Source organism: Rhea americana, unplaced genomic scaffold, assembly GCF_003343005.1.
Source record: "Rhea americana isolate MKP2758 unplaced genomic scaffold, rheAme1 scaffold_306, whole genome shotgun sequence".
Taxonomy (NCBI): Eukaryota; Metazoa; Chordata; class Aves; order Rheiformes; family Rheidae; genus Rhea; species Rhea americana.
The window spans coordinates 154,886-168,613 of NW_028186431.1; the positions used below are offsets into that span (position 1 = coordinate 154,886).

Below are 13,728 nucleotides of genomic sequence, written 5' to 3' on the forward strand. Positions count from 1 at the left end.
TTCAGTATCTAGTAGGAATGTTTAGCATAACATGTCCTATTAAGCAATAATGAAGCTATACTGTACTTCAATATACTTAAAAACTTAATGTCTAGCCATATTGTTATTTCTGTGATAGTGTAGTGCAATAGAAGCATGATGCAAGCATGGCATGAACCAGTAAAAAAAAAAAAAAAAAAAGGCTGTTGCAGTATTTCTCAAGGATGGGATGTAGAGTGTAACCCCAAAGTAAAATCCTCATCAATTCTCAGCTCAAAAAAAGTCAGTAGGATGTTTTAGCCATTAACCCCAATAACTTGACTATATAAAGAATTATTAGGAAAATGTACATTTATGTAGACAATTTTCATTCCTGGACTTAAAAAATTGCCCACTTCTGGCAGAACGATTTGGGAAGGTGAAGTGCAGGAGCTGAGGCATCTTCTAGTGATCAGTGACAGACAATACTCTTTAATGGCAGAGGTTCTGCTCTAGGTTTATTTGATGTCTGTAATAGTATTAAATATATTTGTATGTATAGTGCAAATAATCCGCACTTCCTATAAAATTTTCAGGTGATCATTTAAAGAAACAAATCTCACTGAAGAACAAATATTCAACTAATTCCTATCATCTTTATTAACAAAGTATTATAAAAACAAGGATCAGATCAGCTTAGAATCCTGTAGTTTATCATTAGCTTTACTAGCATCTCACATGTGAAAATCCCTTGAAATAATCACCCAAATATTGCTCCCATTGAACAATTCCTTTGTTCCTTCAGATAAAAAGCCATCCTTAACCTCCTAGATAAGAGTCGCTGCTTTGTATTATTTGCATAAACATAAAAATGATTTAGAAAACCATGCAAGAAATTACAGTCCATATGACTGAACTGCCAGCGTGAATATGCTGACTTCAGACTTGCTGTATTCCTCCACAAAATGCTCTGGGCCAGGGTCAGAGCTAGTACAAGTGCCTGAAATATCGTAGTAGTAAAAAGTGCTTTAAATCTGCTAGAGATTAATCAAAGAAAATTCTTTCTGCAAAGGTACAGGCAGGCTGAGCAGCTCCATCTCTTCTCTGGTTCAAATTTTCCTACTCCCTCAATATTCAAGGTGAAAAAGATGATACTGTGGCAGTAGCTGAAGTGAAACAGAAACTGCCTTGAGTCTCAAGGGGGTGGAGAACATTTTCTATGGGTATATGGAGATGAGTGCTCCTCTCTGATGCCCAAAGCTGCTCAGTTCTGAGTGAATGAGGTGTACTTCACTTCCTTAAGGCCACCAGTTCCAATGGACAGATAATTAGGCTCTTACAATTTGACTGTTTATCAGAAAAAAGTAGCCAACCTTTCTATCAAGGCTCCTTCTTGGGGTACCAAATTATCCAGTTAAAATTTTGTCATGTCTAGTCTTTCTAAACTATTATATGTTGGCTGCTGTTTATGGGCCATAGGAGAAATCCATACAAGATACTAGGCAAAGTTGGCAGGTGTGGGGGCTTCTGAAGCAGCTGTTACAGACTGATAYGACTATTCAAAACACAGGCCAAAGGCTGTGTATTTTTTTCTCAACTATCTGCAAATTGTACACAAATATCCAGGGATGCACATATCCAGATGAAAAAAGAAAACTTCTTTTCATTTCTCCCCTTAAGGTACTATACCATTCAGTCTTCTGCTTCTCAAAGAGAATATGCTTAAGAAATATGAAATAACCCTTGTCTCCTACGATTTCCTTATTAATGTGTGCACTGGAAGTCATAATAACCATCATATATCATTTAAATGGCCTACTTTATTTGGAGTCTCATTTTTTCTAACTTAACAAAGTAACTACATTTTATAACCGCAGTGCGCACACAGGAAAATTACTGAAGTCGAAATTCACCTTTACTGAGAGGGTCAACATGAAGTACATGCATCTCTCTACTCTGCAAAAATCAGTTGTTTTCATTATGCATGGTACACTGGTGTTCAGTCTGCACTATGGTAATTTTCACCTACAGCTGAGTATTTCGAGGCAACAAACGTGTAACTCTTCTGTTTGCATTTACTCATAGCAAACTATATAGGAACACCTTGCTAGCTCTGAAGAAAAGTAGGCTAGAATCATAAATAGTCACTTGATCTAGGTCCATTACTTCTCCTGAAGATTTGACCTAGAAAATTAGAAGTAATATAAAATGTATAGTTATGTGGTCACTAGCAGCAGCTTTTAGTTAAGTCTGAACCTGCTATAGGAAATGYAGTTAGATGATGACAGAGGAAGAAAAACGGTGTGGGAAGAGAGTGAAATCCACAGAGGAAAGACGATCCTTTCTACCTGTCCAGTCCCGCAAACACATAGACTTACCTCGTTTCCTTGAGGTTTCAGAGCATAAATCATTCCGGATGGAAACAGAGCAAAATTGTTACTTAAGTTTTGTTGTGGTGCTGAATGCATTAAGAACTGTGTGTAATCTTCCTACCTTTCCATTCATCTATGTTTCGCTCTTTATTCTCTATTGACTCATCATATAGCTCGGCCTCAGGCTCATCATCTGGATCGTGATACTGTACGAAGTACGGATGTGCAAGTGCTTCTGAGGCTGTAATTCTTTTATCACTGTCTAATATAAGCATCTTCTCAAGCAGATCTACAGCTAAGGGAAAAAGAGAACCTTGGATCAAAACCAGAAGAGAATATCTAGAAGTAAAAGGAAGAGACAACTGTTTGCACACAAATCTATTCTCACTCACCTTAAAATCAGCTAACATTATTGGAAAAAAACCCAAAAGTATTAATTTAAGCAATATAATAAACAAGTTTTGAAGATTTATAAGCTGAGTAGAATTTTCTGTGCTTGTGTCATACACAATGGTTCATTTTGGTCCATTTGATACTTGACTCACTTCTTTATATATCAAAGGCACTGATTCTGAAGAGTTTTCTGAGTACTTTAAATATCCTGTCTTGTGCATTGTGTGCTTAACTTTGGTGCTGGTCAGTGGAAAATTTAAGTAACTTAATTTGTGAATGTGAGATTACACTTCCAATTGGCTGCACCTAAAAAAATCATCAGATGAAAATTCCAAAGCAATTTTAAAGGAACTTTAATATTATAAAGTAAATTCAAATACGTTCACTTTAAGGTGAAGTTCTGGCATATTACAAATGATCTTACATCTGTAAAGCTGGAATTGGTTTAATATGAAAAGTTTATTATAAATATTTTGAATATTATCCAAGAATTATTTTTACTGCTTTCATACAAGCATTGCCATCAATTTGCCTTTACAAAATTAATAGGTAGCATATATTCATGAAACTCATGCAGATAAATTCCATTTTTGGTAAGAAAGCATTCATAACTACTTGTATTTCTAAAAATAAAATAGTATTTTAATAAACAGGGAAAATTCAAAACATTTTGAACTTAAAATACTTCCCTATACACAATGTTTTAACATACAGTCAGTGGGATTGACCGGCTACTGCAGTAAGATAACTCAAGAGACTCAATTTTTTTCTTTGCCATGTCACAAGAGATGGTTCATTGGAGCATCTATTTTGTACAGGCWGACTCAACTGATTAGACATAAGAACAACTGTTCAGGATCAGACCAAAGGTCTGTCTAGCTCATTATCGTGTATCAAATAATGGCTAACAAATTAATAGGAAATAAAATTCAAAACCTAAATCAAATAGCTATACTTCCTAGTATATTCTTCTGCATTCCAGCAGTTGAAAATTCCTGACCATCCTGAGCCAGAAGAGATGTCTTTACTCTAGATCTACTGACGTTTTTATTTATTCCTGCTATATATAGCTGGCTTTCACTTTCTAAAAGCCATCGCATTTCTGTGGTTGCCTTTTCAAACACAGACTCTCTCCTTTAGGAGTTTCCTGTAATCTCCACCAGAAAACAAAAGACATAAGCTTCATGAAGGGAAAGCAGTCTCAGGATGAAAGGCTAAAAAATTTCTTTTCACAGGTCTGATGATTATTATGGGATCATATAGCAAAGTAGGACTTGAGTTTATGCAGCAGTGAAAGATTTAAACTGTATCAGTTTGACTTTCTTACCTAGTGGATTGGCACCACGAAACACTGCTTTCAAGTCCTGTTGAGGCATATGTGGAAGAGATTCGATGTATTTTCTTGCCTGGGAATAAATCAATACATACCACACACACAAAAGTTAAAYTTTGCCCAACAGTATCTATATCAAATCTAAAAAAATAAAATAATTGTTATATTTCTTAAACATAGAAAACATTCTTTACATAAAATCAATGTGTGACTTTAACAATAACCCAAATATATGCTTACTAGACAGGAAGGTTTTAAATAGATATACTTTGCTGTAAGGGTTATGTGTTAATACTTAGGTTTTCGTCTATGCAAATTGTTTCATTGCCATGCATCACCACAGAACACATACATCTAATTTTCAACCAGAAACTGCAATCTAAATCACTACCTTCAGCAAACTAGTATAATMTGATCTGCTTCCTTCCCTTCCAACTCTCCTCTGCTGAGTAGTAGTTTCACTGACCTAAGATCAAATCCTGATACTCCCAGCGTGCAGATCTTCAGAAGTTTAAGAGATTTATAGCTTGCCTAGATTCCATAGCTGTGAAAGGCTCATCCAAACAGAGCTAGAAAAGACCTACCCTTACAACTGGTTCAGAGATGTCAGCATGACACCTGACATTATATGACATGTATATATGACATTATATGAGCCATGAATTTCTGGGATGAGGTGGATAGATAAAAGAAATGCTTATGGGCAGCTGAAGAAGTTGAACACTGATTCTAAAGGCTGTAGACAGAACTGGCAGTTCTGAAGATTAGTTAAAGAAGAGGAAACCTCAAATTAGCAAAAGAAAGCTAGTCTCTGAACAAACCTTAGTCTTTTTAAAACATACATCTGTGTTACAGGAACAGTCTCTCTGCACAGCTGGCAACCCCATTAATTTGTTATAGGAAGCTAACTAACCATCCTTGGCCTAGTGAAGACAGCAAAGAGAATGAAGTTCATTCTGAGCAACAACATGCGTTTAAGTCAGATGGCACATTGAGAATTGTGGGCCTATGTTAAGGATTGATCGACTCAGTGCATTATGAAGCTACTATAATATACTCTGACATATTACTTGTGAAATCCTATAGCCACACAAAGGAAACAGATTCTGTACCCTACCCAGTTCACTCTGCATTATCTTGACTTCTGCAGCTACAGTGAACTGACATAAAGGTACTTTAAATCATTACAAAACTCTCTTTTCAAACTGTGTTCTAATTTAACAAAGAAAGTCTATTTATTTTTTCTGCTTTTTATTAGACCTAAGCAAATTTTAGCATAATTCTAGACTATTAGTGATGTATTTCAGAATCTTAATAAAGTTTTAGTCCTAATAGAAGCAAGATTTCATATTTTATGCCCCCAATCTGTTAAAACTATATTAGCATTTTCCCCTTTTTATTATGGGGGATGATAGCTAGGATTTCTAAAGGATGATTTTCTTAGCAGCTGTAGCTAGTCATGCAGAGCATGATGTTTAAAGAACAGACAAACACAGGATTCACTCCACATATTTTATGCCCCTAAAAATTCATAGAGGTAACAAACTCCAGCTGGAAAATCAGGGCCTGCAGCTCCTATCAGAATTAAGTTTTCTAGGGCATTAGTTTATACATATGTATAAACAGCAGAGCAAGAGAGACCTGTCACACATTCCTGCATGGAAACTACAGACTTGGAAGAAGCAAGAAATGTATTTATCTTATGACGAACATCTCTGGATTTGATATTTGTTTTTGTACTGACACATCAATTAACATCACTAATCCAACCGTGACTAAATAAGATATAGTCAAGATTACCTTCAGACTTGTCCAGAAGTTCTCTGAAAATAACACAGGCCTGTCAAAGTGTCTACCAACCTTTTCCCTCTGCCCATATTCACCACAGAAACTCAATCAACAGAACATAGAGTTTTAAATTATTCTGGAAGTAATGAAATGCAATTGCAAACCCATGCTAACATGAAAGACTGGCAAACCAGCTCAGTGACCTGTGCTGAAACATCCCATGAAGTTGATCTTTTAACTTCCAGTTCTTTAATCCTCCACTTAAAACTGAAAATAGAGTTGACTTCTCAGAAAATCTCTGATGTTGCTGTTAGATAAATAGACAAAAAATTGTCCAGGATGACAAGTAGCATTAAGAATTATCTAAACAATAAAGACAAACTGTAAGGTAAAGAACAACTAGAAAGAAGGCAGGGAATGGACACTGTCATGCAAGAGGCGAGTACCTCAGTACAGTACTTCTTTGATGCTGCTCCTTTTATTAGATAGCAGTGGCCTGGAGACAGAACTCTCGTTCATTAACTTGGCTTTTGTGTTCTCCCTAGACTCTAGAGGTATAATTAGCCCCCAAATAAGAGTTTTGGGATTCCTATATCCGCTCTGAAATGGACGAAATTAAAAGAGAAAACAAGCATCTCCAGCAGATATTTAAGCCGTTTAATCTCATAATCAAAAAGCTTACAAACTGACTATTGGTGGTCAAGTCACACATTTGTGTACACTACTCTGATTGCATTACTGCAGAAGTTACAGGCTCTTAAAAACACACAAAGGCTATAATAAGGATTTATGCTTAGAACAGCACAATACTAGACCTGCTTGTTGGTCCTATCCCCAGTACTAAGACTGTTCCTCTTCCTGCCCCAACCCTTCTCAGATGCTCAATAGCCACAAACTCTACAGCTTTGCACTAGCCTATGATGATGATTTTTCATTAAGCTTGGACCTTCAAAAAATACAGTGACGATCTGGCTCTGCTACTGTTCTTCCTTGCTTAACCTACTTGTATATTCATTTTTAAGTTCAAAGAAAACACATCAATATACACGTATGAGCTGAAAAGTAGATATTTCTGTTATAAATCTAGCAAACTAGCATCCACAGTACCAGACTGACCTCATTTACCTTTTCTAACTAAGCTCATATTCTGCACCCAAACCTTAAGTACAATGATGAAAGAAAAAGCGTTGTAACTAAATTGTTATGTTATCTACTCTTTATTCCATCTTACCAGGCCACTGAGCATCTGAAAAATACCCTACAGGCCTCATCTAGAAAGTTAGGTAGTCAGGATATATGATATAAGCAAAAGCAGCTCTGCCTTGCTCCTCAGATAGCCTCAGGATAAAAAAAGGGTAGTTGAGATGCAAGTTTAAGAAAAGAAAGACGTAAACCAGCAACAGCTTCAGCTGTTTATATCAGTGTGCTGTTATTTATCTGAATTTGTATACTGTGCCCATCACCTGACTTTATTAACCAGTATCATATCTCATTCCTTACAGCCCATTCATGGACATTCATGGTTATTGCTTAAAGTGATACTTTTAATCATAGCTTTGGCAGAGAAATGAGGTGGAAATTATTCATTTACTAGATTACTGCCTTCATAAAAGCTATATGGAGAGAGCTATGCATCTACAAATCACATCGCTAACAATGCAGATATTAACACGAAAGCAGACCTCACACAAGCATTCAGAGAGATGAATGAGTATCAGTTTCAAATTAGCAATCTAAATAAGAGCACTCATGCAGAACAAACAGTTTTTGATTCCAATATATCTGGTTACATCCCTCACAAGGATGAAAAGTGCAAAAATTAAAGAGATAACAGATTTAATAACAATAATATTATGCTCTGAGCTAAACAGTTGTTCGAATTTTTATTTTTTTATTTTAAAGATAACAGAAAAATAAAAGATCATCAGGACCAACTGCAAAGCTCCTGTAAAAAACTGAGAACATAAGAACAAGTATCAAAATTAATACAGCTGATAGTCAAGGAATTTGGATATCTCTAAAAGGAGTAATTTTTTTGAATAGTGTCATTCTAGACACAGCAAAAAAAGAGAGGATTTTAAAGTGTTTGCTCATGTCCATATCAGAATATCCAAGTAATACTACCAATGACATACAGTGCCAATTAGAGAAAGGAACAATGAAAAATCAGTTAACTGAATGAAGCTGGGAACTCACATGTTCTGATGATATCTTCTTCAGAAGTTCAGAACTGGGAGTACCTACAACTTCCATTATTCTTTTTAGCTGATCAATATCTACATTATTTCAGGAAAATTAAAGGAAAATTTAAAAAGAATAAACAGCAGACAATCCCTCAGGGTTTAAACAATTCACGATACTGTTAAAACATTTAAGCTAGTAAGCAACACAACCGCATCATTGTTCATGGAACTGTATCAGTTCATACCTGCTGAAGTCTAGTCCTAGAGTATCAGATTCTCTATTACACTATATGCATCTCTATCTGGTGTGCCTATCTGTGGAAAAAAATGCATATAAAATATTGCTGCCCTCTCCTAGCTCCCAATTCAACGTATTCATAAACTTAGTTTTAATTGCACACTTATGTTGCAGTGGTCTGAATGATTTCTGAAGAATAGTCTTACATATTATAGCAAATCGGGCTAGATTATTGACCTCAGGTCTGTTAAGTGGAAAATTCCCATTTGGTAGATTTTACATCTATTTTGTATCATTTTCAAGCAAAAAACTTTAAAAATGCACATTTGTCATTGTCATATGTGACCTGTATTACATTTTTCCTAGAGACTCAAGGTTATTTTTATAGCTTTAATTAAGCTGATGCAATCATGTAATTGTAGACAACATTTTAGAATAGCAAAAGTATCTTATTTCAGGAAGCATAGATTTACTGTTTTTCTAAATACAACATAGTTATCATGTAATCAAACACTCTAAAGCTTAGTCATCATCCATATGATGAACATCTGAGTAATGCCTGTGGTTACTGTAGAGGCTAATAAGGACGAGCACAACACACAGGTCAGCGGGGATACAAAGTCCTCAGTCCACTGTGTTAACAGTTTTTCAGAAATTCTAATGTCATGTTGTTTTGTACCTGTCAATGTCTCAGTTTTAGCATAATGTTAGCTTTCTGGGGGGGAGGGGTGAGGTTCAGAGTAGTAAGAAAAGTCAAAATTCAGTACAGTAGAATGTGCCTTTGTTTGCCATATTAAGAGCTTTCCTCCTCTGATTCAACCGTTTCCTCATTCTTCATTATCTATGTTTCTTCATTTTTATTATTTTTCTGTTCTCCTGAGCAACTAATGTTTCTTTCACCCTCTGCACCCCTCCCTCCTGTCAGCATAGGAAATGCCAATGGAATTCACTGACACTCCAGCATGGACCACAGAGGAGTACAGAAGAAAAGAGAGCACTTTGTTGCTTTTACGGAATATCAGAAACTGCTGGCTCTTTTTTTCTATAATAGGACACAATATGCCTAGTAATTCACTTACTATTTAAAAGTTAATTTGTTTAGATCCTAGGAACCTTTGAGCCTGAAAGAGTCCTTTAAAAAAATTGTATTTATTAGCTGATCCAAAAATACTACCTTTTYTCTGCTTCATTTTTAATGTATGTCATTTCAGTAAGATATACACACATGGATGAAATCTATTCTGCTGTAATGAGGCTATTATTTAAATACCAGATACAAAATAAACAGTAAATGTAATTTATTGTTGTTTTGGAACATCTGTTACTGTTTTTTTTCCTACCAATTGGTCTCATACTCAATTGTCATAACACTAAAAGTCTTGCAAAAATTGCTTTTTCTGAAAGTTTGTTACCTGAAAGACATTTCTATAGACACTTCAGTCATCAGAAAACAGGAAGAACTAGACAATTTGGATTTTATATAGCTGCATTTTATGTAAAGGATACAATCATTTCCTGGAAATAGGGCCTTCCCTTTCAAAAGCTCTGCCATAATGCATCCAACAGACCAGATGTCAACTGCCAAAAACCAGATAGAAATAGGTATGAGGAATGACAGAGATCATTGAACAGAGTTGCCGCTTAAGTTTATAACTATATCCAGCTGAAGCAAAATGAAATCTTTATAAATTTACCTGTTTGATTGTAGTGCATCCAGTTTAACATAATTTCTGGAGCTCTGTACCATCTTGTTGCAACATATCCAGTCATTTCATCATCAGTTTGCCGAGCTAAACCAAAGTCTAAAATCTACATAATGAAAAAAAAAATTGTATCAAGAAAGTCCCTTGTTAATTTTGTTAATAGGAACTGACTCTCTCCATTGTTTACTTCTGAGTTTATCCAGGAGTCCAAGTACCTCACTTTCAGTGAAGTAAAACTGCAAAATTCTATGGAGGACCTTATCTGCTTGCCCTGCTGTGTGTAGTCTGTGGGTCTACCAGAGACATTCCCAAAGCGAGGGATCTAGCTGTGAATACATGACTATAATGCTGAGAAAGTGTGCCATCTAAGATAAACTCTACTTTATTCCTCAAGCTCAATTTTCCTCTGGCATTCATTTGCTAAAAATAAGCACCATTGCTATAAGATGAAACACTATCAAGTGGGAACATTTGTGGAAAATGCCAACTCCAAATGCTGCTAGCCATAACATTTAAAGACAACACAAGCTAATCACAAATCCCCAGAAGTTCTGTTGATTCCCTCTCATATTTAAGTATTGCTACATACAAGTAACATTTACTCAAACTGTATATCATTCTGATGACACTAGGAGAGAAACATATATCCGACGTAACAAGGTACATTTAAATCACATACCATCTGTTTTCAATAGAACCCCCCACTGTGAAACAACAAAAGAGTTCTGTTTAAATACATATATTAGTCATACGCTTGATGGCAAAATGTCACCCTCCATATGCTCTCCTTTGCTAAGTTTGCATTGATAGGAAGTTTCAATTATTTTTTCTGCTCATTTCTTCATCTTCTATTTTTTGATTAGTCTATATCCTACCAATTACAGAGCTAAACTTAACTTTGAGAGATACTGTTGTAAAAGTGTACCATCTAAGTGTACCATCTTCAGAGCTGCTCATTAAGTCAGTCATCTGAAATATTTAATTCACATTTCTATTTCAAAAGATGCTAAGATCAATCACAACCTCCTGATGGGATCCAGTATTATTTATTAAGCTGATCGCAAATCAGCTTAATTGGGAGCAAGACAATTTTGAGACCATCATTCAAAATTGCTCAGTTATAATCCAATTTAAAGATATAAAAACCTTAATGGAAAATATTAAGGTTAATACCTTTACTTTTAATACACTATAAAAGTATTATTTCTTAAATAAGCAAAAAAATAAATGAGGCAAAAAAGCATAATTGCTTGAAACTTGAATACTAATATCCTTATTCTAAGGTGGCTTTCAGCAATATTTTTCTTTAATAGCTGATCCCTTCTATCAACTGTGTACACACACACATGTGCGCATGCCCACACACACACGTTTTTTCTTTTTGCCTCTATTTAATGTCTGGTTATATAGTGGAAATATCCACTAGTTTGTTCCATTAGAAGAAAAATTTGGTACCACAGGATGCAAAACTATATATATATAAGCAAAGTAAACAACAATGTGAGAAATTAAGAAAGGATGTGTACAGACAAAATAATAGGAAAAAAAAGATTAAAGTCTCCTTTACTTACAGTACAAAATACAAGACACATTTTTGAAGTGAATGATGAGACCCTCATGACCCATAAAATTTCACAGATGCTGAACGTACACGCATGAAAACATTAAAGGGATAATTATGAAACTTGCTGAGCATCTGCAACTGTCACTAAAACAAACAGGAAATACAGTTCCTTAGCATGGATCAGGATTAGTCCCAGAGACTAACTGCACTTTTCTTACCAGTATTGTGATTTTCCACTGATCTCATAACATTTGAATTTCTTTCTTAAATCCTTTGCTGCTAGAATAAAGTTTGTATCAGAATCCCACTCACAGACAGGAAGATGTTTCTGGCTGTCATAGAGAAATGCTGAACTTCTCGCTTTTTAAACATAAAGACTCCAGACGCTAGAAGATAATTCTTCCTTCCCTAGATGCTCATTCTTATTCTATAATATCGTATCATACAGATACAGAGAGGTATGCATTTATATAGACATAGACATTATGATAGTATTTGAGAAGTGTGGATTACAGCTTGGGTTGTTTGTTTTTTTACTTCCTCTAACTGGTAATATAATTGACAATATTGGTATCTTCTTTTCCTCACATCACTATTTAATTTAGTTTGTGTGTTCTGTAGAAATAAATGAAAGTTACTAGGTTGCTTCATATAAACAATGCAAACGTAGATACATATCACAGGTAAAAATTTCAAGGTATACTCAGTTGATGCACTCCTCATGGGCCAAATTATTAGCCTAAGTACCCTCTGTGGCGAAGTAGAGTTGAGCATTTTGCGAAGATATTTGTTTCAACAATAAATTAACTTAATATTTGGGAGAAAACACATGTTCATGGAAATGTTTTTTTTCTACGCCAGGTGAGCAAGCAACAGTAACAAATAGATGAAATTAATTGAATAAGAAATAAAAATGCAAACTAATGCTTTCTCAGAAAACTACCAGCTTGAGAGCTATTACAACATTCATCATCATAATAGCATGACTCCTACCCTCAATTCACAGTCTTCATTTACAGCTAGGTTACTGGGCTTCAGATCCTGTACCAGAACAAACAAACAGAGTTGGTCAGATACTATTTTAACCTTTAAAGCACATGATAGCAGTGTCTTAATAACACACTCACTTTAATAACACATGGAGGGACATGCTCCATTCATTTTTATTATAGCAATGAGTGAACTCACCCGGTGGATGATTCCAGCTGAGTGAATATACTGTCAAACAAAGAGGGGAAAGAAATGTAAAATTTGAAGTTAGAAGTGAAAGGAGACATAAGTTGCTTGATCCGTCTTTTTGCTCTTGAAACTGATGGTTTTATATCCAGAATGGAGGCACACCACATTTTCAGGGCAAACAGACATGACTATCTTCAAAACCTACTTGTTTTCCCCTACCTAAGCCTAGATATTTCAAGAGAGGTAACCCTGAACACTGAATTCTCATAAAAAATTGCACTTGCAGTAATTCTTTTTGTCAAAAGTTTCATTCCAATTTGAAATTTATTCCTGTCTGGATATCCATTATTATATCTGGATGTCTATTTTGATCAGCTAGTCTCTCAGTGAGCCAGTGGCCTACGTACTGGCAGTACTGACTTCTAGATGATAAAAGTCATCTTCCCATACTATGAACACTTCTAAAATTTCAGTATCCTCCCCATTCAGAATGCAGTGAGAAATATTCACACCTCTGGATAAATTAGTGGCCAGAAAACCCATCTAGGTCACAGCGTTGCTTCAAGGTTACTTTCAAAAGAGGAACCTTAAGTAGCATTTAATGTCTCTGCTATTTTATATAAAACACAACAATTCAAATAGAAATTGAGAAAAACTTCCTCTGTGACAACCTAGTCAACTTGTTAGGATTAGGAGATAGCTCATCAAAAGTTTTACTGATAACAAAGATCAGTAAGATCTAAAACATTCACTTCTGTTAATGTGAATTTAACTTTTTTTTTTTAACTTTTTTTTTCTTTTAGAAGCAGTGTATGCAAAACTTGTTAAACAGAAAACAACGACATTCTTCTCATTCCATAACTATGTACTGTTTATCAAAAGGTCAAGATACCCTTAAATGTTTTTCACAATAGCTGTAACCCTAAGAAACCTTGTACCAGCTAGTTCAGAAACTACTGAAACTACTGGATTTCAGGTTAATGATTCATGTGCTATGACAGCTTTTTCTGCAGGACC

The 13,728-nt window shown here is 35.2% G+C and overlaps 1 protein-coding gene across 2 annotated transcripts in view; it reads right to left on the reverse strand.

The window, feature by feature from the left end:
- MAPK11 (mitogen-activated protein kinase 11) overlaps window positions 1–13,728 on the reverse strand; it is a 37,463-nt gene that overhangs the window by 4,350 nt on the left and 19,385 nt on the right. For both annotated transcript variants that reach the window (XM_085309904.1, XM_085309905.1), the window contains exons 5-11: window positions 12,721–12,750; window positions 12,526–12,573; window positions 9,960–10,074; window positions 9,772–9,843; window positions 8,041–8,120; window positions 4,051–4,129; window positions 2,452–2,625 (exon numbers count right to left, since the gene is read on the reverse strand). In XM_085309904.1, coding sequence (XP_085166030.1) covers window positions 2,452–2,625; window positions 4,051–4,129; window positions 8,041–8,120; window positions 9,772–9,843; window positions 9,960–10,074; window positions 12,526–12,573; window positions 12,721–12,750 — 598 coding nt within the window. The remainder of the gene's footprint in view (window positions 1–2,451; window positions 2,626–4,050; window positions 4,130–8,040; window positions 8,121–9,771; window positions 9,844–9,959; window positions 10,075–12,525; window positions 12,574–12,720; window positions 12,751–13,728) is intronic.